General features: G+C 53.6%; 1 protein-coding gene across 1 annotated transcript in view; it reads right to left on the bottom strand.

The window, feature by feature from the left end:
- LOC105183166 (fez family zinc finger protein erm) overlaps positions 1-18,300 on the bottom strand; it is a 30,403-nt gene extending 12,103 nt beyond the window's left edge. The window contains exons 1-5 of the mRNA XM_011141109.3: positions 18,059-18,300; positions 10,852-11,163; positions 10,274-10,495; positions 9,347-9,567; positions 2,588-2,738 (exon numbers count right to left, since the gene is read on the bottom strand). Coding sequence (XP_011139411.1) covers positions 2,588-2,738; positions 9,347-9,567; positions 10,274-10,495; positions 10,852-11,163; positions 18,059-18,065 — 913 coding nt within the window. The 5' untranslated portion in view covers positions 18,066-18,300. The remainder of the gene's footprint in view (positions 1-2,587; positions 2,739-9,346; positions 9,568-10,273; positions 10,496-10,851; positions 11,164-18,058) is intronic.
- Positions 18,301-21,022: the final 2,722 nt, after the last annotated feature.

Here is a 21,022-nt window from a genome sequence, read left to right as displayed (position 1 = left end):
ATATAAATTTCTCATAAATCCGCTAGTCTCAAATAGCATAGAAACCCAGGCGGCGCAATCCTTTTCTTTTATTTCTGAAAATGAAATTGATTCATTAATGTATTCAATTTGCCAATTCCGACTTAAAGTCGAGTCAAGTGCTTCTTTTTCCTTACACCTGATCACCTTCAAATAAAAAAGTCATAATTCGGAATTAGCAAATTCAATACACTGTTTTACTTTGTTCTTCAGATGCCTGACATATCCCGTGCAAGTCCTCAGGAGGATCGCCGACAGGATCTGCTCTGGATGTCTCAAAGCTAATATTTAACTATCATTTCCTCTTCCTCAGGACTCAGGAAAGTATATCTCGGGATAAAACTGAGATAGAGATACAGGATATCCGCGATGGATCCGCTCTGGATGTCCTTGGGATTTCCTTGGGAGGATATCATTGCGCTATCTGTGATTCGCTCGCTCAGTGAATACCACCTACACCACAGTACACATTTACCGAGTGCACGGTTCGCTCGGATCGCTCGGATTCGTTCGCTCAATGTATACGCACCTTTACGACCTTTAGGGCTCGCGACGAGCGCGATCCTCCTTTCCCATTTCCTCGCGCGATATCGACCTGCTGTGTCGCGTACATGCCCCCTGCGTGATTCTTTCATATGCGAAAAGGGTCAGTCGCGCGGGTTGACGTGGGTGTGACATTCGTGGAGACAGCCCACATTGAAGATGCACCACGGACAGGTTATGTTTAAATGCGCGTGTCGGTATAAAGGCACGGTCACACGCGCGCGCGCGCCGCGAGCGTCCGTTCCCGTCGTTTTTCGCGGCGCCGGGTTGAATAAAACGCACATTACCGCGCAATCTCATTTGCGCGATAACGCGCATCAGGCGAGTGCAACTTTTTTTCGAGCGCACTCCAGAGCGTCGCGCGACGGCTTATTACCCTTAATGAAGCCGAACGACGTATCAACGACGCCCCCGAGACACGAGAGGGCAAAAAGTTGCAATTTTCACGCGGCCGATATTTAGCTCGCGGACGCTCCATCCGCGTGTTCGCGAGATATTTCTTTTCATCGACGATGTTCGCATACGGCACACGTTGAGACGATCGACGCATCTCGCGGCGAAATTTGCAGACTCGGCGCGGGCGCCTCGTCGGGGTTGCAAGTTGCAATGGAAAAAATTGAAAAGCCTTCGCTTCACCCCTCAGGTCGTTGACGTCTTGCTCTCGACGCGGCGAGCGGATCTATAGCGGGCGTGTAGTTCACCAAGGTTCGCGTTTTAAGTGAATCTTGCCGGTGAATTCTCGGAAGCTATAGGGAATAAGTCTTTCTCGCCTTCGTTCTACGCGACGCGGCGCGGCGCGGCGCACGACTTGTCTTGGGACATTTCGCCGATCACAGGACAACAATGGCCTGAATAATTTACCGAGTGGCTTGCCACAGTGGCAACAAGGCAGTCGTTCATAAATAATTCGGACACCCCCCTCCCCCTGCCGAGGAGTCGGCCGTCCTTTCTGTCCCATCCGCTCGGGATGCGTGACGAAGAATAAAAGAATAATAACGAGAAAGCGCGGGACGAAAGAGGCGTGCGCGAATTCAGGGTGTCCCGCGGCTGCGATTATATGATAACGCGAATGATCGGAATTAATCGGCGGAATAACTTCGGGATAATTCTCTCTCCTTCGTTCTTCTTCTCTTCCGATTGAGATACCCCGTTGAAAAGTTGGTATATATATATATATATTCTGACGACGGAGGCATCGCGTGGGGGCATTGCGTGGGGGGGGGGCGGGGGGATGGGGATTTATCGCGAGTTTCAGCGGCCGAAAGATATATCAGGCCGGTCCGCGATCGAGAGAGATTATTTCCAGCTGTCCGCTCTCCGCGTCTTCCATTTCGACGTAGACGCCGAGGGCAGAAGCTCGTTACGAGCAATTGTAGTTATCGATCGGCGGTATGCAGCAGCAACATTTGGTCAAAGACCGCGGAGAAAGAAGAAGTTTAAGGGAGAACACGCGACAAGCTGTAATTCCGAGGACGCGTTGAACGAAGTTGAGCGTACATGAGTATAGCCGTAGCGTAAAAATTCGATATATAAAGTAGGGGCTTGTTACCGACGAATGCAATTATCGATGCTCACGCAACACTCGCATACGCCGAAACTTTGTCATGTGGTCGTCCACCGGTCGCTCCTGCGGTCCGGTTAGCGCGTTAAAGACAGAGAGAGAGAGGGAGAGGGAGGGGGAGGCTCTTGACAAAGAACGGATCACAAAGCGAGGTGCACTCCCCCGAGACTTTGTATTAAGTATTTAGGTCGCGAAGGAAACGTGGTCGTGTGGAGGAAACTACTCGTCAAAGTATACCTGCACAATTGCACATTTCGCGCACTTGACCGAGCGAGAGTTGCTCGCTCGAAGGTACCGTCGAGCGCGTCATCGCGCGCGCGCGCGCGCGGTCGAGTTGTCGAAGATTCGCCAGGAGGTCTGGCGGAATAAACGCGCGCCGTGTTAATCCCGCGAATCGATCTCGGGCGGAGCGCTCTTGAAACGAGCTCTCATTTTTCGATCGTCGTCGTCGTCGAGGACACTCACCGGTGTGGATGTAGGTGTGCTTCTTCATGTCCGACTTCTGGTGAAACCTCTTGCCGCAATATTGACAGGGGTAAGGCCTCGTGTCGGAGTGGATCAGGAGGTGAGTGCTGAGCGTGCTCGACCGTTTGAATGCTTTGCCGCACTGCTTACACTGTTGGAACAAACAGATCGAGCGATTTAGCCGAGCGTCGTCCCCCTGTCTGCCTCGAGACTTCTTACACTTCTATATGTGCGCGCTCGATCGTCTCTTCGCGAGTGCAATCGCACGCGCAGCTATCTTCGTCGATAACGTTCTCCGTCTGTGTGATACCTAATTTAGATTAAATTCCACGTAGAGAAAAGATCCACACTATATCCGTATCTATAGTGAGAGACTATCCAGATGCGGGAGAATTACTCGCGTGCAGCATGCTTTTGCCTGTGTGCGGGCATGAGAAGAGAACGGTAAAGTGGAAACAAGACAGGAGAGAAGCTCGATAAAAATCTTCCGCGGGAATGTTTCCTCCTCTCCTCCCCCTCCCTCCAAGAAAACAAGTTTTCTGGGGCCCCGGACGAGCGGCAGAAATTCAGTTTCACTGAGAACATTTTCAAAGTCGGCGCGTATCGAGACTCCTGTGGACACTCAGGATCCAACACCAGCTGAGATAGGCTCTCATTCCGTCGCTAGCGGTAATTCCCCACGCTGACAAATCACCGTCGTCCAACCGTTAAACCGCTAAGTAGCTAATTTATCAATTCCTCCGCGCGACAGCTCGGGCTGTCCGTGCAGCGCACGCGATATCGATCGCGTCGCTCTCGGGAGAGAGAATTCTTTTCGCGGCTGGGCCTCTCCTCTATCTTGCGACCGCCAGATGCATTCCACTTTGGGTCGCGCGCATCATACGTTCCATTTACGCGCTATTCTTTAGAATACCCGCAGTTGCTAATATTCTAAACTAATTCACTAAATTAATAAATTACTAAATCTAAACTCCCTCGAGTCCCACGAGTCGATCCTCACACACACACACACGCGAGGATCCGAAAATTTATCTCGCGATTCACGCCGGCAAATTCGATTTGCGATAACAAAACAAGGCGCCCGTTCCCGCTCCCTCGCGCTCCCCCTCCTCGTCACCCTCTCTCCGGAGTCTTCTGCTTTCTCTCACGGCGACAATTATCGTAATCATCGGGAAACGCAGCGCGCTCCGAGACTCCGCGGCGCGACTTCTCCGGCGCGATAGTCTCTCGCTTCGTCGGAGAGCGAGGGCGCGAGAGGGGGGAGCGAAAGCGAGCGCGACAAGGGTGGACGGAAGGCGCTCCTGAGCGCCGGGACGCCGGGCGCACCTGTGTTCACGAGGAGCGTCGTCGTTCGTTTCTTTCTCTCTTGCGCTCTTTCTCTCTTTCTCCTCTTCCCCCATCTCCCTCTCTCTCTCTCTCTCTCTCTCTCTCTCCCTCTTGGCCGGCTCATTGTCACACGGGCGCCAGTCGTCACAATGGCGCGGCGCGGTTCGATGCGTGTCCAGGCTGACAATATACGCGGCGTATATGAATATGCCAACCACGGAATATTATTACGCGCACGCGAGTACAACACGAGTGCAAATATGCATGATTCACGCTGCGCCGCGATCAATATAGAGAAGCGACCTATCTTCACGCGATATTCGACTTCTTCCGCGGCTAGTTCTCGCGCTTCGGGCCTGTCGGCCGGTGGCTGAAGAGGAGACGGCGCGGCGCGGCGCGGCGCGGCGCACAGTGGGGCCAGATGACATTCTTTGGTTGAACATTCTGGGACATAGGCTGCGTTCAGAAGAACAAAATGATCAGTGAGCGCTTAGTGATTCTCGCTCCTGATTGGCAAATACTTCTGGGTCTATGAAGAATCTAAAAGAATGCTCCAGTCACAGACAATAATCACTAAGCGCTCACTGATCATTTTGTTCTGCTGAACGCAGCCATTGAAACCTGAATTTCCAACCGATCATCGATGACACCAATGGATGAGGTTGATCCTGAATGAATTCCGAAGAGATCCGTCTTGCCAAAATAAAAAGGAAAATTCTTTTCTCAAATTACTAGCCCCAAAGGAGGGAAAATTATCGTCAAACGCGAGAAACTTGCGAGATACTCACTATTCGACACTTATTTCCATCTAATAGCGTATTCAGCGGATTGAAACTATGAAACCAATCAACAGAGACCCCTTTGTTCGATCTTGAAGCAGAAACCCATTAACCTAAAACTCACATGCCCAAAATACAAAAGCGTGAAATATAGACCCGTTAAGCAGAAAACCGAGGGATTTCTGGAGTCTTAAGCTCATCAACCTAGGAATCTATCAATCCGACAACTTTTTAGCACGTGGATGCATGAAGCCGTATATATGAAGAGCCCCGAACAGTCCAAGAACCCAATCTAGCCATAGCTCGAGAACCTAATAATACTCGACGTTGAATATTCAGCTATGAAGCGTTAAGTTCGAGCCTCGAAACTTTTAAGACAAACGCTAAACCCACGAACTCCGAACCGATAATTTTTTTCAAAATTTCGGCTAGACAGATCTCTTTAGAATATATTCAGGATCAACCTCATCCATTGGTGTCATCGATGATCGGTTGGAAATTCAGGTCTCTAGAGAATTTTCAACCAAAAAATATCTGGCCCCACTGCGTGCGCCGGGGGCCGAAGGGGGGGGGGTGATCGCGCGGACGATAATTCGCGCGTTTCATCGCCGCGGTCGCTCAACGGCTATTGCTTTATTACCGGATACCTCATTCGACTCGATCTAAAAGCGCGGCGCGGGCGCGGGCTTTTCCTGTCACCTTGGTCATAACTGCCGCGAGGACGAGGGACATGAAAAGTATTTCGTCAATAATAATAATAATAATGATAATGATTTCAGCGTGGTTGAAACGCGACACGCGTATCCTCTTGCTCTCTCTCTCTCTCTCTCTCTCTCTCTCTCTCTCTCTCGAGGCTTTGGGTCCTCGCGAATCTCTTTGTCCCTCAATCGCTGACGGAACGGCGTCGACTCGCAACGCAATGCCGAGCTCCTTTCAGAGTTCGAATCCTGACAAAGCAGCCCGCACATTCGCGAGCCTGCCATTTAACCAGCAATTAGAGAGACATGGTCCCGCTCGCAACGGTCACGACTCCCACGCACAACAATCGTCACTCTTTTAATTGTCCCCGCTGCCCATATGGCAAGATCCTCTCTCGGAGCGGTCAGCGGTGGGACGCGTCGTCCCGTTCGCGGATTCGCGGACGGGAAGAAAAAGCCGAAGAGAAAGCTTTCCTCGGCCAGTGGTCCGCCCGCGAGAGATCGGCCGGAGGAAACCTGCGGACGGATTGTGGGAAGGGCGAGGATGCCGTGCCCCGGCCATTGTCGCCGCACGAAAGCGTCCGCTTCCGGCACCGGCTCGGAAACAAAGCCTCCTCCTCGAGGAGGCCAGCGCCGCGCCGCGCCGGCCTCGTCCTCGGCCTCGACCGCCTTCCAGTTTCTCCTCGCGACTCGCCGCGACGGCCGCGGGTATATACTTGAAAAATCGCGTAATTACCGTTAATCTCTCGCGCCGCTCTTTGTCCGGCCCTTCCACGCCGGCGTCGACACCGTCGTCGGGGACATCTGTCGCTCGTCGAGAACGGCGCGGATTAAATAAAGGAGGCTTGCTGCGGCTTTCCCACGGACGAGGAGGTGTACGCAGCGCGGCGGTAAAGACTCCCGCGACATCTCGGCAGGCGATAATCGCCGATCGATCGGCTCGGCGTCGCGTACCGACGCGACGGCGCAATCACACTCAAGCTGCCACCAGCTGCTCGATATTAGAAGGGTGACCCGTGTCGAATTATTAGGCGCGAGTAATTTCCGCTCGGGGGATGACGCGAAATTCCAAGCGACCGACCGCCGCGCCAATATTCCATTTCCATCACGTTCTCGGGATCGATCGACGCTTGGAAATCGCGACAGCGGCCGCGGATCGTCACCGACGAGGAAACGAGAGAGCGCCGCCGGGAGTCGAACGGCAAGCTCGGCTGCCCGAAAGCGTGCTGTGGCATGAAACAAAGCTGACCCCGGCTTTCGTGCGTACGCGTGTGTGTGCGGCCTACATATCCCTAATGTGTCGGCTTACGGTTACGTGTCGGACGTAAAACCACGGCGAGGCGAGTCCTCCGCGTCCATTCAATCGCGCGCGCGCGTAATTGCGGCGGGAGGCCTTTTGTCGAGGTCCGCCGATATTCGTCAAACGTTTGACCCGTTTCCTCGCCCCGATCCTCGGCGCGAGCGCGCGGCGCACTTAAGGGTACTTACGTCCCGAAGAAATTCGTATCGCGTGACTCGCGCGGATCGCCGCTTCGGCGATTTTTCCTTTCTGGAACAGCTGGAGATCGACCGGTTTTCTCGGCCGGTCTCGCGCGCGCTGCGAAAGCCCGGCCAGGCGGGCTTCTGTGCGTATACAAACGAGCGAGCCGGGGAAACGCGCTGCGTGCGTGCGTGCGTGCGATAAGGCGAGGATGCGTACATACGAATGTTCGGCCGGATTACTTCGTTATGTTAATTACGCCGCGCTTACGTTGATAACAGACGTGCGACGGCTAATGACGACGCCTCGTCCGCGCGCGAGCGTTCGACGTTGCTCTCGACCGTGAGTGAGTCTCTCCTTCTCGGAGCCGAATCTCCGAGTGTGTCGCGCATGATTTCGGCGAATGTATACGCGTTTCGCGTCCGAATCTTCTCCCGTGATTTAACTCGCGTCGAACTGACGCGGGGTTTCTTACGTTTCTTACGGCTGAAAATGGGAACTTTATCCTTAGCCCGGCTGTTGCAGCAGCATTTTTATATTTTTTGGTTTTGTGCCTTTCATTAGTTTCTATTCTCCGTGCGCTGCTTCGCAGGTTGAATCGGTTGTTTCGCCTTATTGTGTTTTATTGCGCGAGAAAAAGGAAAAGCTAAAACGTTGCCGTCACGAGGTAAAAAGTCGCAGTGGTGTTGTTGACGCTCGCCTCGAGACAAACCCTTTCCCCGTTTGCACGAAATATGTATGTATGTATGTATGTATGTATATATGGCGTCCATCGATTTTCAAGGAAATCAACGTGACCTCGCCCCGCCAGATTGGCCTGGAGCACTTTACCGTTGCAGCTCGTAAAAAAAATAGACACCCGCCACGTATCGATCATCGGCGACCTTTTTCGAAAGCTGTCGCGCGTTCTGAGAAGCGCCGCTCATCAACTATTAATCCGCCCGAGAATAATGTCCCTGTCTTCAGCTAGTAGAAGAACCGACTTTGCTGCGCAGCCTTGATTGAAGGCACGACTGATGGGAAAAAGGCCTCATTTCTTTTTCCATCGGCCGCGCCTTTTATTATCAATCTCTCTCGCGCTCCGTCGCTTTCAGGTCAATTCAGGGAATAATGGCGACCAGCGATATCTCATCTCATCGGCCGAGAATTGACCGTTGTGGCGGGTGAGACGATTTTCTTCGACTATTCGGCATCTCGAATTTCGAGCTTCATGACAATTTTGCCCGAATTGCTCGGATATCGCGCACGCGACTCTCAATTATTAATCGAAGACTGACGCCAATCAGCTGATTAAATTCGCCGGTCAGAATCGGCTTACGCTCCGCGCGACAGACAGGCCGTGTGTGGACGGCCTGAAAAACAGAAGGAAGAGCGAGGGAGGAAGAGTACCGGGTAGAGGGAGGCGGGCCAATTAGGGGCGGTAAGCGACACCGGCGAAGTGTTGTTTAGGAGGACGTCGCGATCGCGGGCGATCGGTCGAGTTGATCGCGCGCGGAACGAGCCGCGCGTGGAAATCGAAGCTTCTTTACGAGCCCGGGACGCGCCCGCCAATAAAAGCCGCAGTCGAGTGTTTGCCGACCTCGTAAAATCGGCGCGCTACGTACGATAGAGAGAGAGAGAGAGAGAGAGAGAGAGAGAGAGAGAGAGAGAGAGAGAAACACAGAGAGAGAGAGAGAGAGAGAGAGAGACACAGAGAGAGAGAGTGTGCGCCTCGCGCGCGATCCACTCGCCGCGATGGGAAACCGGGGATCGGGGAAGCCGGGGTCGAGATTTCCAAGACCGATATTCGCCCGGCTTCCTCGGAAGCCTATCGGCCGGCTATCTTACGCGGCGGCGGCGATTTGCAACGAGATCCACGTGGACCGACGCGTCATGAAAATCTTTCTTTACGACGCGACACTCGCCTGTTTTTTTTTTCCTTTTTTTTTTGCGCGTCGCTCGTCGCTCGAGCTAGATTTTTCTGTTCCCCGAGTAGAGGAGTGGAGTGGAATTTTATCATCACCCGCAGGGTTTGCGGAATTAGCGACGTAACGAGAGCAGATGGCAGAGTCTCTACGAAGAAGACGTAAAACAAGATACAAAGCGGCCGTCGCAGCAACCGAAGGTTGCTTCAATGATAAATCGTCGTCAATTGAACAATTTGCCACGCGAGTCACAGTTGAGGGAGGGGCACCGCGAGAGAGAAAGAGAGAGAGAGAGAGAGAGAGAGAGAGAGAGAGAGAGAGAGAGAATGCGGCGAGTACTCTCGCGAGATACTCTCTCGAGATACTCTCTCGCGTGTCTCTCCCGTTTATTTTAACACACTCGCGCGGCGGGCCTATTGAAACCTCTCGAGAAAATGCCCTTCTCTCTTCGTGTCGTGGAATAACGCGTCACCTGTTCTCCCAGTGCAGTTAATAACTGCAGCGGGACGCGCTGTCCGGCGAAACGGGATGAGGTGAATGAGGGTAAAGAGATACGATGTATTAACACTCACTTGAAAAGTCCTCTCGGTCGAAGAGGGCGGTGTGAGAGGCGAGTGATGAATTTGCCGCGTAATTATAGGGGTCGAGGACGGACTCCTGCTGGAGGACGGCGCTCTCGTTTCCCTGGCCTCCCTCTCGCACACCGAGCCCGGTGACCAGATTTCATTTTTCCTGCTGATACTCGACGAGACGTCGCTCGGCTTCGTGCTGAGGTTCAGCGGCACCTCCTCCTCTGTAAGCACATGTCGATCGGTCTACTTCGCGCTGAGTGTTTCGCGCTGATCGAAACCTCGCCGCTTGTCTTCTCGCTTTTCGACCATTTTTCCATGCAAATTTTCCGCGCTGTCTCCCTGCCCCTACCCCCTCCCCCCCCCCTCTTTTTCTCTCTTAGAACAAATCAAACTTATGGAAATGACCTGTCGTCAGCGATTATTTATCGATCGAGCTCCCGACATCGTTATTAAGGTCGGGCGAATTTTATAGTTCTCGTCTGCACTTTAATATCGAAGACACAAATATGTGCGGTTCGAGGAGAATTAATTGGTCGTAATTACTTTCTGTCGATACGACCGGGAGTCGAGCGGCGTGATGCGATAAGTGATGCCTCCTGTGACAACGTTGTCGGATCGATAATACCCACTTACCGATAATTGCTCGGTAGTTTGTCTACCTTTTTTTTCAAGGGAGCACTCTGGCCGAGCGCTCCGCAAGGTCTACCGACTGTGAACCAGACGCGGCCACGAGTTCGTCAAATTTAACCCTCCCTAATTTCGACGGTCTCGAGCGTTCGCTCGATTAAACATATTAGGCTTAATTGAACGCGATGGGAATGCCGCTGATGCCCGCGAATGCGAGCGTTCGTCGACAGTCAGATTGGGGAGCCTTCTCGGGCTTCGATTCGCGGCGAGAAAGTCCCCGGAATGAGGAAAAAGTCTCACCGAATTTGGCCTTCTCGGGCGTGCATCTCCGTGGCGATCCGGGACGCGCCGGGCTGAGGGGTTCCGGATGAATGGGCGAGCAGTTCGTGACCGGTGTCGTCTGCTGGGACGGGATTCTTGTAGACGGTAGCAAGGAATGTGGCAGCAGCAGGCCCACGTGACGGGCCCACCAGGCGCTGCCGGATGACCCATAGCCGCCGTACATCAGGCCGCAGCGCATCTCTGTAACAAGAAGATGGTCGTGCGTTCAGCGGAATGCGGGCAATCTGGAAGTTCGATACCCTCCCGTGTAACGTTAGATTTGCCGTTGCTCGCTTGCCGTGTTGTCCCGGCAAGGATTATACGGGCTCGCGAGTTCCTCGCAGAGCGTAGCGACTTGCTGTTGCGCGCGCGCGCGCACTTGTCTCGGATTTTTTATTTATCATTTCTTTCCTCGCGCCGCGCTTATCGCGCCAACGTTATCGAAAACAACGAGCGAGTAATCCCCTCCCCCTTTAGCGATCAGCGAGTGTATCTCGCCGGGAAATCGTGCGAGTCGTTTGGAAAATGACGAGTCTCTCTCGCGCGCGGCGACTTACCTCGCGCGGCGGCGACGCTGGCGCTGAGAGGTAGACTTTGCAGTCGCAGGTCGGGGTTGTAATTTGAGACGAGGGTGAAGGCGCTGAAACGGTCGGGGACGGGTTGGCAGAGGCCCGAGGGTGCATTGGTCGAGGCGATGGTGCTCGAACTGCTCCCGGGCACGCCCGGGCTCCAGGGCGAAGGCGGCAGTGCGATCACGCTCGGGCTGCTGGGCGGCGAGAGGGTGACCGGGGGTGACAAGGCGCCCGCCGGGATTCCTACGGGATTGCAATGGAGTTCCGGTTTCATGTGCCAAGTTCGAGGTACCGCTTCTGTTACGGGAAAGTAAAGAGCATGATTTACGATATCGGTTCAGTCGAGAGAGTCATTAGGGAGGGGGGGGGGGGGAGAGGGTGATAAATATCGGCAGAGAGAAAGAGACAAGTCGGACGCGTGATTCCGCTCGTGCAGATCAGAGGCGGCGAAAATGTGAGAAGCGGCTTCCTCGGCGCGGAAACAGATCGTCCCTTTCGCCGCGCTCGCTGAGCGACGAATCAACGCGTCGATCCGACGACAAATCTCGCGGAGAGAGATCTCGCGAGCAATTATTGCCGTTATTATTACGGCATTCGCTTTACTCGCCGCTCCGCAGCGCAGCATTGAGAAGCGTGATCTCAGGCCTCTCTCGGCCTCTCTCGGCGTGGCTGCGTCGGCCGCTCTATTTCTGTAGCGTTTAATGTCGAAAATTATCATGGAGGCACCGCGGCATAAATAAACGGCGAGAACGTTAGCTACGAGCTGCCATTCCGCTCGAAAGCATGCGTAGAAGCCGCATTCCGTGAGCGCGTTCATTATGTACACGAAACATATCCGTTCGCGGAGGGATGAATAATACATGGAGCCTCGGAGCGGATTCTTTCGTGACGCGTTAAATCTGATGACGCTGATCGCGAGCGACGCGATCGAAATTGTTTCGCCGATCGCGCGCGTTTCGCGCATGAATGAAGGAACGATTACGGGCCAAATCACGACCGGTGGCTACCGTCGTCGTCGTCGTCGTCGTCGACGCGACGGGCATGCCTTGAATAACAAAACGCCGAAATGTATCTGGTGCTTTCGAACCGCGGATGATACTCCGTGCAGACTTGTAAAAGAAAATAATGCTTCCAAGCAAATGGCAACTGCGCTAGTGATTGATTGTTGTTACAACTAACTGTTCCTTATTCCTATTATTTTTCCTCTTGCTGATCGAGTACGCGCATGATGGACGTCGTGATATCGCGACATCGCGATTTTTCGCGATCGTTACGTCGTACGTGTAAAGTGAGTACCATCGAAAATCTCACAGACAGAAATTCATCATAAGCAACCGTGACGCCTCGCGGCCGAGCATGCTGTTTTTGCGAAGTAGATAGTTTGAATATTTTATTATGCATGTGAATTTCGAGACACACAGCCCCGTGCTCTCCTTTCTTTCTGCGGTTCCCCGCAGCTGAGAATCCCCTGCTGTATATCCGTGTGTTGAACTCGGACGCTTCTCTCTATCGGAGGAGATCGATCTCCCAATCGAACCGCGTGAGAAACGATCGCGCGACGACGAACGCGCGCGGCTGCGGATTCGACTCTCGAAGTCGTCGCTCGGACTTCTTCCTTCTAGAATTCGACGCGCTTCGCTGACATTCGCCATTTGCATTCGCCGCCGTGGAAACGCCGTACGATTTAAAAACCCTCAATATTCATAACGGTCGCTCGGTCGAGGTTATTTAAACGTCGCCGCCGTGCCCGTTATCGCTCCGTTGATCTCGCTCACCGAATAAATAAGGGATGCTCATGCCCGTTGCGTTTAACACGAGCGCGCCGGCGTTTAATGCACCGCGTCGGCGCTCGTCGCCGCGCTTCACGTGTATCAGATTCGCGGTGGGATAAAAAGCCCGCGCAAAAAAAGGGAAAAAGGCACAGCGACAGAGAGGAGAAGGGCGAGAAAGAGGGAGCGAGGGCTAGGGAGGGGAGGGGAGGGGGCGAACGGGGAAGAAATCACAAACAGCGCGGCACGGCGCGACGCGACGCGACGCGACGCGACGCGACGCGCGGCGGTTGTCGGCCGGCGAAATGAATTATAAATCGCGCGACGTGCGTGCCCGCGCGACTCGTGACGAGCGAGCGAGCGAGCGAGCGAGCGAGCGAGCGAACGGACGGACGGAATCGAGAGACGAGATCGTAATCGGCGAGGTCGGACAAACGTGATTGCTCAACGAGCTTCGTTCGCGACGAGCCGCGCGATAAAAGAGCCGGCCGGGCTCTCGAAAGCGCCGATTAGCGATCGGGTCAGCGGCAACCGGCATTGTGCGGCTAAGCCGTGCTGATAAGCGCGAACGGTATACTTTCGATCGGTGCAATGTAGCGCAGTACGGTGCTGCGAAATCGGTAGAGCGCTAGCTCGGGCTCTTCGGTAGATTAGATCGAAGCGCGCGAGCGCAGCAGGAAAATCTCGATCCCGATTTTTCGAGGCGCGACAGGCGGTTCAACGAGGGCGAGTAAGAGGCAACGCTGGTCTCTGAGAAATCTGCGATTTTAAAATTAATTGAGGTAATGAAATCTGATTGAGGCGAAATATCACTTTGCGCTCTTCATTCGGAGCGCATTCCTGCGATTCTAAATCATTAATCAAGCCGATGAAATTTGATTTCGGCAAAATCACTTTGCCTCCTGCATTCGGACCGCCGCATATCTGCGATTCTAAAATTAATCAAGCCAATGAAGTTTGATCCGGGCAAAATCACTTTGCCTCCCGCATTTGGACCGTCGCGTATCTACGATTCTAAAATTAATCGAGGTGATGAAACCTTGACTCGGGCAAAATCACTTCGCCTCTTTATTTGGGCCGCCTTTCGGCCGGTCTTTCTTGCCTCGATCTCCTTGTTATTTCGGGAGTAACTTTTATCTCCTTTGTAACTTGTCACTCGCCCTGATTGTAGACCAGCGGCTCTTGCTTGTCTCTCGTCCGCGTTATTTCGTAAATAATTCCAATCTCCTGTCAGTAATCTATTATTAACCGCCATATCACAGGCCAACGTCGCGCGGTTGCCATCGTTCTTTCGCCGTCGACCGCGGGCCGATTTCTTCCACGCGTCCTCGTGTGCGATTTACACGCAGATTGTGGGCGCCACGGCGATATTCGAGGCTACGATCGCGTCTGTTCCAGCCGGGAAAACGAAACAGTCGCTTCGCGTGAAGCGGCGGACGCGTCGCGGAGCGTCGATAACCCGCGAAGTAAATCACTAGTCCGAAGGTCCCCCATCGCGCTGATAAGAATCGCGCCTGGACATAAACTACGGCTAATAACCGCTACTCGTTGTTTGAATAAATCTGTAATGCGCGTTCGCGACGAGCCGCATTCCTGTATAATTCATAGCCGATGAGCCGGCAGCGGGAATTCGTTGCTCGTTTCCATAGATAACGGCGCGCTCGTTGCGATTCTCGGCCGATCGCCCGGCGGTACTCATTGCGAATATAAGTTATCGCGCCGCGTAACTTTCGGCACCGGACGAGTCAAGGTGGGCGACGAGCGCGCTGCGGCACGTTCCGAGCGTATTCGGGGAAACAGGACGAAGAGGAAAGCTCGGCTGCAACGATCACCGCGTTCGGACGAATGTTCTTTTCCCCTCTTTCTTACCTCTACGGATAAAATGCGTTAAATGCTATATATATACAATGGCGATGTGAAAAGCGGAGGAGATGGACAGCGGATAAATCGGCCGAGTCATCGTCCAGTCCTCGAGTTTGATTAGTCGCGGGTAACCAGAACTCGAGTGAGACGATTTTGCGAATTATCGGGGATATATGTGTTGCAGACGCGAACGTGGGACGGAAGTGTCAAGCGAAGCGAGAGAGCAAACCGGTCGGAAGGGTCGAGATCTCTCGGGAGGAAGTTTCCGAGCGATCGGCGTCTCGATTAGATGAACGTATTTTCACAAGTGGCAGCAACTTAGCGATACATCGCGGCCGCGCTTCTGCGTCCTTGTTGTCTAAGCGTCACGTCGACCGCGAAAATAAAGAGCCTTGTTTGTTGCACGCGTGAGAATAAATCATAAGCGTCGTTCACCGATTTCCTGCTAAGCTTATAATTTCCGCGATAACGTCAAGAAAGCAACAGGAGAGAAAGGAAAGAGAGGAAAGAAAAGGAGAGAGAGAGAGAGAGAGAGAGAGCGTTACGTTAATACATCAGGGAATAATTTACCACATCGATATCGCAATTAATTAATATCGGTTGATGCGATGATGCTACTTCAAAGTATCTGCGCAGAACGGGTTAACGAAAAAAAGAAAGGAACGGGCGGCGGGAGGAGGAGGAGGCGAAAGAAGGGGAAACGAAAAGGGGGAGATAAATCCATACAGAGACACCTCTTGATCGCAGGTATTTTCCAGTGTTAGCATTCAATCAACGTCCAAATTGCAGCTGCAGCGTATACCGAACGTGTGCGAACGTTAACTGCCGATGTTTTCGCGTCCCCCGACGACTCTCTCTCTCTCTCTCTCTCTCTCTCTCTCTCTCTCTCTCTCTTTCTCGCAGCACATTTCAGAAAAAAACGACAACAAACACCGCACGCTCGTGTGCGATAATCGTGTGCGTAATAACAAAAATCTTCGATTAATGACGAAGATTGATTGACTCAACGGCCGGAACACTTGTGGAAATGCCGGCCGTCGCTTCAACAGATTCGCCACGTCAACTACGTCATTTCTTAATTTCACACTTGAGAGTTGGCGTGTTTGTGTATGCTGCATGTAGCGAGCAAAGCTGCAAATTCCGAGCCAGTGACTCGCCCGTTCCTCTCCCCCCTCCTCCCCCTCCTCCTCCTCCCTTCCCCCTTCGTCCCCCCTCGTCGCGTCGCCGAAATTGATAACGGCGTTGCGAGAAGTTCTCCCTTAATTATCCAATTAATCACGCCCGTGACTCACACAATGTTCTCGTTAACGCGCGCTGTCAATCGCGCGCGCGCGCGCGCGCGCCCACGGGCGACTCTATTTATCGGGGTTCCGTCCTTTCCGACGATTTCTATGCGCACGGCCGCCGCGCGCGCTTATCTCGACGGAATTTCCCGATTTCGTCGCCGCCGCGGCGTGCTGTGCTGTCGTATTTCCGACGCGTCGCGCTCGACGGCAAACAAAACGAGAGAGGATATCCGCCAATCAACGGACCGCGCGAGCGCGCCAGACAACCGATCGATGACAAATGGGGGACCTCGAATCTCGCGGCCGGCCGATCGCGCGTGTTTGCTCGTTAATTACTAAAGTAACTCTCACCGCGAGAACACGCACGAAATCTCGATAAACAATCATGAGTCGCGCGGGCGCGATCGTTTCATCCGTGTTGACACACGCCGGGCCTTGATTAAGAACTGTGTGAACAAGTGTCGAACATGTTCTTCCCCGTCGCGGCCTCCGGATGACGAGACGGCGGATTTCTGGGCTAAGTCATGGGCGTTGTCGCGCTGCATCCTCGAGAGCCGGCGCGAAATTAAAAATGCCCGCCTTTCGTTCTTTCGTTTGTTCCTTCGGTTGTCTCCTCCGGTGATCTGTAGATCACCGGAGATCGATCCGGAGCTCTCAGCTTCCGTCTCGAGCCCGCTCGACTTTTCCTGCGAGCCCGCGAGGGAAGGATTAAGAAGCGAGACCTTGAACGCGCGCGCGCGGTATCTGGGTTTTGCGCGAAAAACGAAGCTATTCTGCTAATGTTTTGCAAATATTTGCAAATGCAGCCGAGTGACGTACGCGAGCTCGTCGTGTCTCATAGCCGGCGCTCCGCACAATGTCCCGGAAAATTACAGTGAGTTTCACGCGGTTCCACTTTAATTATGCGCTTGGGAAATACGACTGTTCCAATGCATCGTATTACGGTTATCATTCGCGGAACTTATCACTGCGCTGAGCTGCGCCACGGTTATAGATTGGTACACGTGTGTCACTCTCGTGACATGTGAACGAAGACTCTCGTTTGCGTAAGCGACCGCTTGCTGCTTTTATCACGAGAAAGAAGGACGGAATTTTGTAAAGGTAAATGAGCCTTCGCTTTGAATGCTTCAAACGCTTTTACATTCCACTGGAGTTTTAACGAAAAATCACGGCGACAGGGGCGCCGGCGCGAGGACACGGGGGAAATTCCGGAAATTTCTGATCGGGTCGAGTGCGAAGAGGAAAAGGGAGGAGTGTGAGGACAAAGGTGGTCCGGCTCGTTGGAGCGGATTGCGCAAGTGATCCGAGTGAAGATCCGAACGGCGGCGGCACCGTTTTTGCGAAATAATCGCGCGGAATCTCACGAAGAGTGTACGAGCGTACGGTGCGTACGTGTGAGGAAAGTGCGCGCGGGTGTGACGACTTGGCGGCGACTCGCGGAAGTCCGTCCCGACGAAAGTGTCACGGCAAGATTGGCCGGCCGCTCGGAAATTCGAGGTAAATCGAAACACGTAGCTGCCGATATCATCTTTCCAGCATCTCGGCGCGATAAGATCGGCCGGTTAATCGCCGTCATGGTGGGATACACTTGGCGCAGCTGTTAACAATTATCGCGATAACGTTAACAAGTAACGCGCTACACCGCGAGGGTAGAGGAAGCGCGGAGAGGTAGTAGAGGCGAGATTCGCATCGCTCTTCGTGCAGCGCACGAAACGTCAAAATAGCGAAACTACGGCAACGTGCGTACGGAAGCGACGACGCGGAGATGCCTCTCTCGGCTCGGACCGCCTCGAGACGTGGCGGGGGAGAGACAGGTGCAAAGTCCGCAAAAGTGCAAGTGGCTGCTTCCGACAAGGAACGCGACTCTGAACATCGTGGAAATGCTTGCAGGCTGTTGAGAACAGCCCGAGTCGTCGTCGCGATTCACATGAAACTCGCGTCGCGTTTCTGCTGGAACTCGCGAGAAACGCTTCACGTATGACTCTTTGGCTCGTACATTCTGACTCTCTTTCTTTATCGTTAAAAGTGAACTACGAAAGCAGCTCGTAAGCCTCCTGATCGCTTGCAAGTCACTTTTACAATCACACTTTCACAGTGATGAAAGAGAATTCAGAATATACGGACCTTTGCCCCGCCCCTCCCCCCGTGTCTCGTTCGTTTCGGTCGTTCATCTTCCGCGACTCCTCGTTCTCGTTTCCTCGGCTTCGGCCTCCTCGCTTTCGCCCGACGACGTCGACGACGTCGACAACGATGTCGCGCCGCATGTCTACTCACCGTACATTACGCCCAGCTGTGTGACGAACGATGCGCTAAAATTCCACGCCGCTCATGGAGTCCCCGTGCACTATCCCCCCGAGCTCGGCCCAGCACTGCTTAGATCAGTCGGCCGAGGCGAGGCGATCACACAGATTGTCCGCTGACGTCGGCGGCGGACGTCGAACTTTCGCGGCACACGTCCTTTTCTCGCACAGGTTACTATCTCGCGCGTGAAACGATGACGACCTCTCTCTCTCTCTCTCTCTCTCTCTCTCTCTCTCTCTCTCTCTCTCTCTCTCTCTCTCTCTCTCTCTCTCTTCTCTCTCTCTTCTCTCTCTCTTCTCTCTCTCTCTCTCTCTCTCTCTCTGTCGCCGGCCGGCTCCAAGAGACGCGGGACCGAAAGTTCCCCGATTCGACCTTGAGGCTGGCCCCGTTCGCCAGCGGGTTACAGCCGAGTCTCCTCCGGGGCCACGTGCTTCACACCAAGGTCGATCGTGGCGAGAGAACGTGGTGAGCGCCGCGACCTTGTCTCGCGCGAATTTCCAAACTCTGCAGCTCGGGAGTTGCCTCCGGCAACTTGGAAAACGTCTCTCTTCTGCGATAGCTTCGAGTTCCCCTAATCAGGCTAATCAGGGTGATGTCTTCCTCTTCTCTCTCGCGGATGGGGGCAGTCTGCACTACGTACGGCGAGAGCGGGCGGAGAGTCGATCACCAGGTAGCCCGACGACGACGACGACAGGTAGCTGTCTGGACGATCAGCTCATGCGAGGGAGCTCTCTCTCTCTCCGAGTGTCCTGACTAAGAGCAGGACCCCGACTGACCTCGGTGTGGCCGAGGAGGGCACGCACGGTCTCGCGCGTGGAGGAGCGTGTGTTGTGCGTCGCGTCGGCTGGGTAGCTTCCCCTTACCTGGCTTCGCTCACCGGGTTTCACTCTTCTCTCACCTGCGCCGTGTTCACGGGCGCGTGTGCTACCTGGAGGCCACGCCTACCGATGTTGGCGTGCTGCTCGAACGTGGTGGGGTGCACAGGGTGCATAGGAGGGAGAGGACGACGCGCGCGCGCTTCTTCCCCTTCTCGCTGCTGTGGAAATCGCATAGTCCGCTGGAAATACGTGCGATCGCGCGTATCTCTAACCCCACTACCACCACTATCGTCACCACCACGTCGTCGTCGTCGTCGTCGTCGTCGACGTTGCCGTCTCGGGGATGCGATCTAAACGTTGAAACCGGTGAGCGGTTTCCTGCGAGCGCGAGAAGGAAGGGGCTGCGGTGCAGGTGTTCCGGTATCAGTGTCGGACGCAATTTCAATAGCGGATTAATTGTCGTCGCGAAGAGACAGAAAAAGCAAGAGAGAGAGAGAGAGAGAGAGAGAGGTGGGGACGATGGATGGAGGAAGAGCGGAGACGGAATTAGCACAGGGATGTTCGTACGACTCGAGGAGGTGCGCACGCGTACCTACGCACGCACGCACGCACGCACGTGAAAACACACACACACATACACACACGCATATGTACACGTGGAGATGACGCGAGCGGTTCCGTTATTTTGCACGACACGCGCCGTAGATCATCGGGCGGATAATTAGCGGACCGCGACGCCCCGCGCATAAATGATTGAGTATCGCGGCGCGTTCGGTGTTCTCGAATTCAAATTGCCTGTTTGTCAGCGACAAGTTCCCCTTGATCGCGCGTGTTAATAGCGACGTAGCAGCAGACGCCGCGACACTCTTGGCTCGCGTGTGTGCGCGCAAGATTAAGTTATATAATGTGTTTATTTCGCCTCGAGATAGATTCTTCAAGGCTTATCTAACGATTTGTCTGCATAACGAGCGCGCGAGCGGGGGGGGGGGGTGACGAGTGACGAGAGAATGTCGCACGTTGGTCGTTCGGATTTCACGGCGTCCGGATGTTCGCGCACTTTGCCGCACTTTCGGTCGGGACTAACGAGAGAGAGAGAGAGAGAGAGAGAGAGAGAGAGAGAGAGAGAGAGAGAGGGAGAGAGAGATCTCGGACGTTGCTAGGACAAGTCCGAGTGCGAGTTGTTCTGACACTCGAATCGTCTCGAATCGTCTCGAATCACGCCGCTTAACACGCTTAGGGCCGGTTGTTCCAACTTCTTCCGGTAAGTTGACTGATAGTTAAATCATATTGTTGCGCTCACTCATACACTCGCGCCACGCACTCGGGAGAATGAGAACACTCGCGTTAGAATAAGTTAGCTTCACTATCTACAGCGCAGCTCGCTCAAGCTTTTTACAGGAGTACTTCTCTCTATATTTGACAATTCTCGCGTCTGTCCTCGATGACAGCTTGCCGGAGACTCTCTGTCAGCTGTTGCTGTTTCCCTCTTTCGATTTTCCGTCGTCTAGACCAGACAATCATCCTTCAGTTGTCAAAATCGCGGTTACCGGATGCCTAAGGCTCGCGAGCAACGGATGCTGCCACAAAACTTGTGGCTCGGACGCAACAATATGTTTATCTTTGTTGTTTCTTCCATTTGAAGAACAAAGACGGACTAATGATTTAGCTATCGGTTAACTTACCGAGGAGTTGGAACAGCCTGTCCTTAACCCTTAAAAGACCCACCGTCAGCGAAAATCACATTAATGCCTGTCACGGGTGAGATTTCGATATATATATATATATATATATTTCTTTTTATTCTGGAAATAGAAAAGACAAACGAACGCACTTGTATTGTTGCTGAATATCGGACAGGAAAGGTAGAGAAGCTATCGTTCGCAGCGGATATAATCCAACATTCGACAAGAACGAGACAAAATTTGCACGGGGTGAAATTTCACCCACGGTAGCCTCTAGAGCCTCTCGAGTGACGTCCAAACGAATTCGACGACGTGGTGGCTGAAGACGACTAGAAACTGCGGAAGAAAGCATGAGCCAATCACACGCTCATGGCGTGCGAAGATGACAAACCCTCGGCTTTGCGCGCTGCACAAATTTCATTGCCGAGCTTCGAGTA

This window comes from Harpegnathos saltator, unplaced genomic scaffold (genome assembly GCF_003227715.2).
Source record: "Harpegnathos saltator strain DR-91 unplaced genomic scaffold, Hsal_v8.6 scaffold16, whole genome shotgun sequence".
Lineage (NCBI taxonomy): Eukaryota > Metazoa > Arthropoda > Insecta > Hymenoptera > Formicidae > Harpegnathos > Harpegnathos saltator.
The sequence above is the reverse complement of the archived record's forward strand: the minus strand, read 5'-3'. Positions and strand labels throughout refer to the sequence as shown.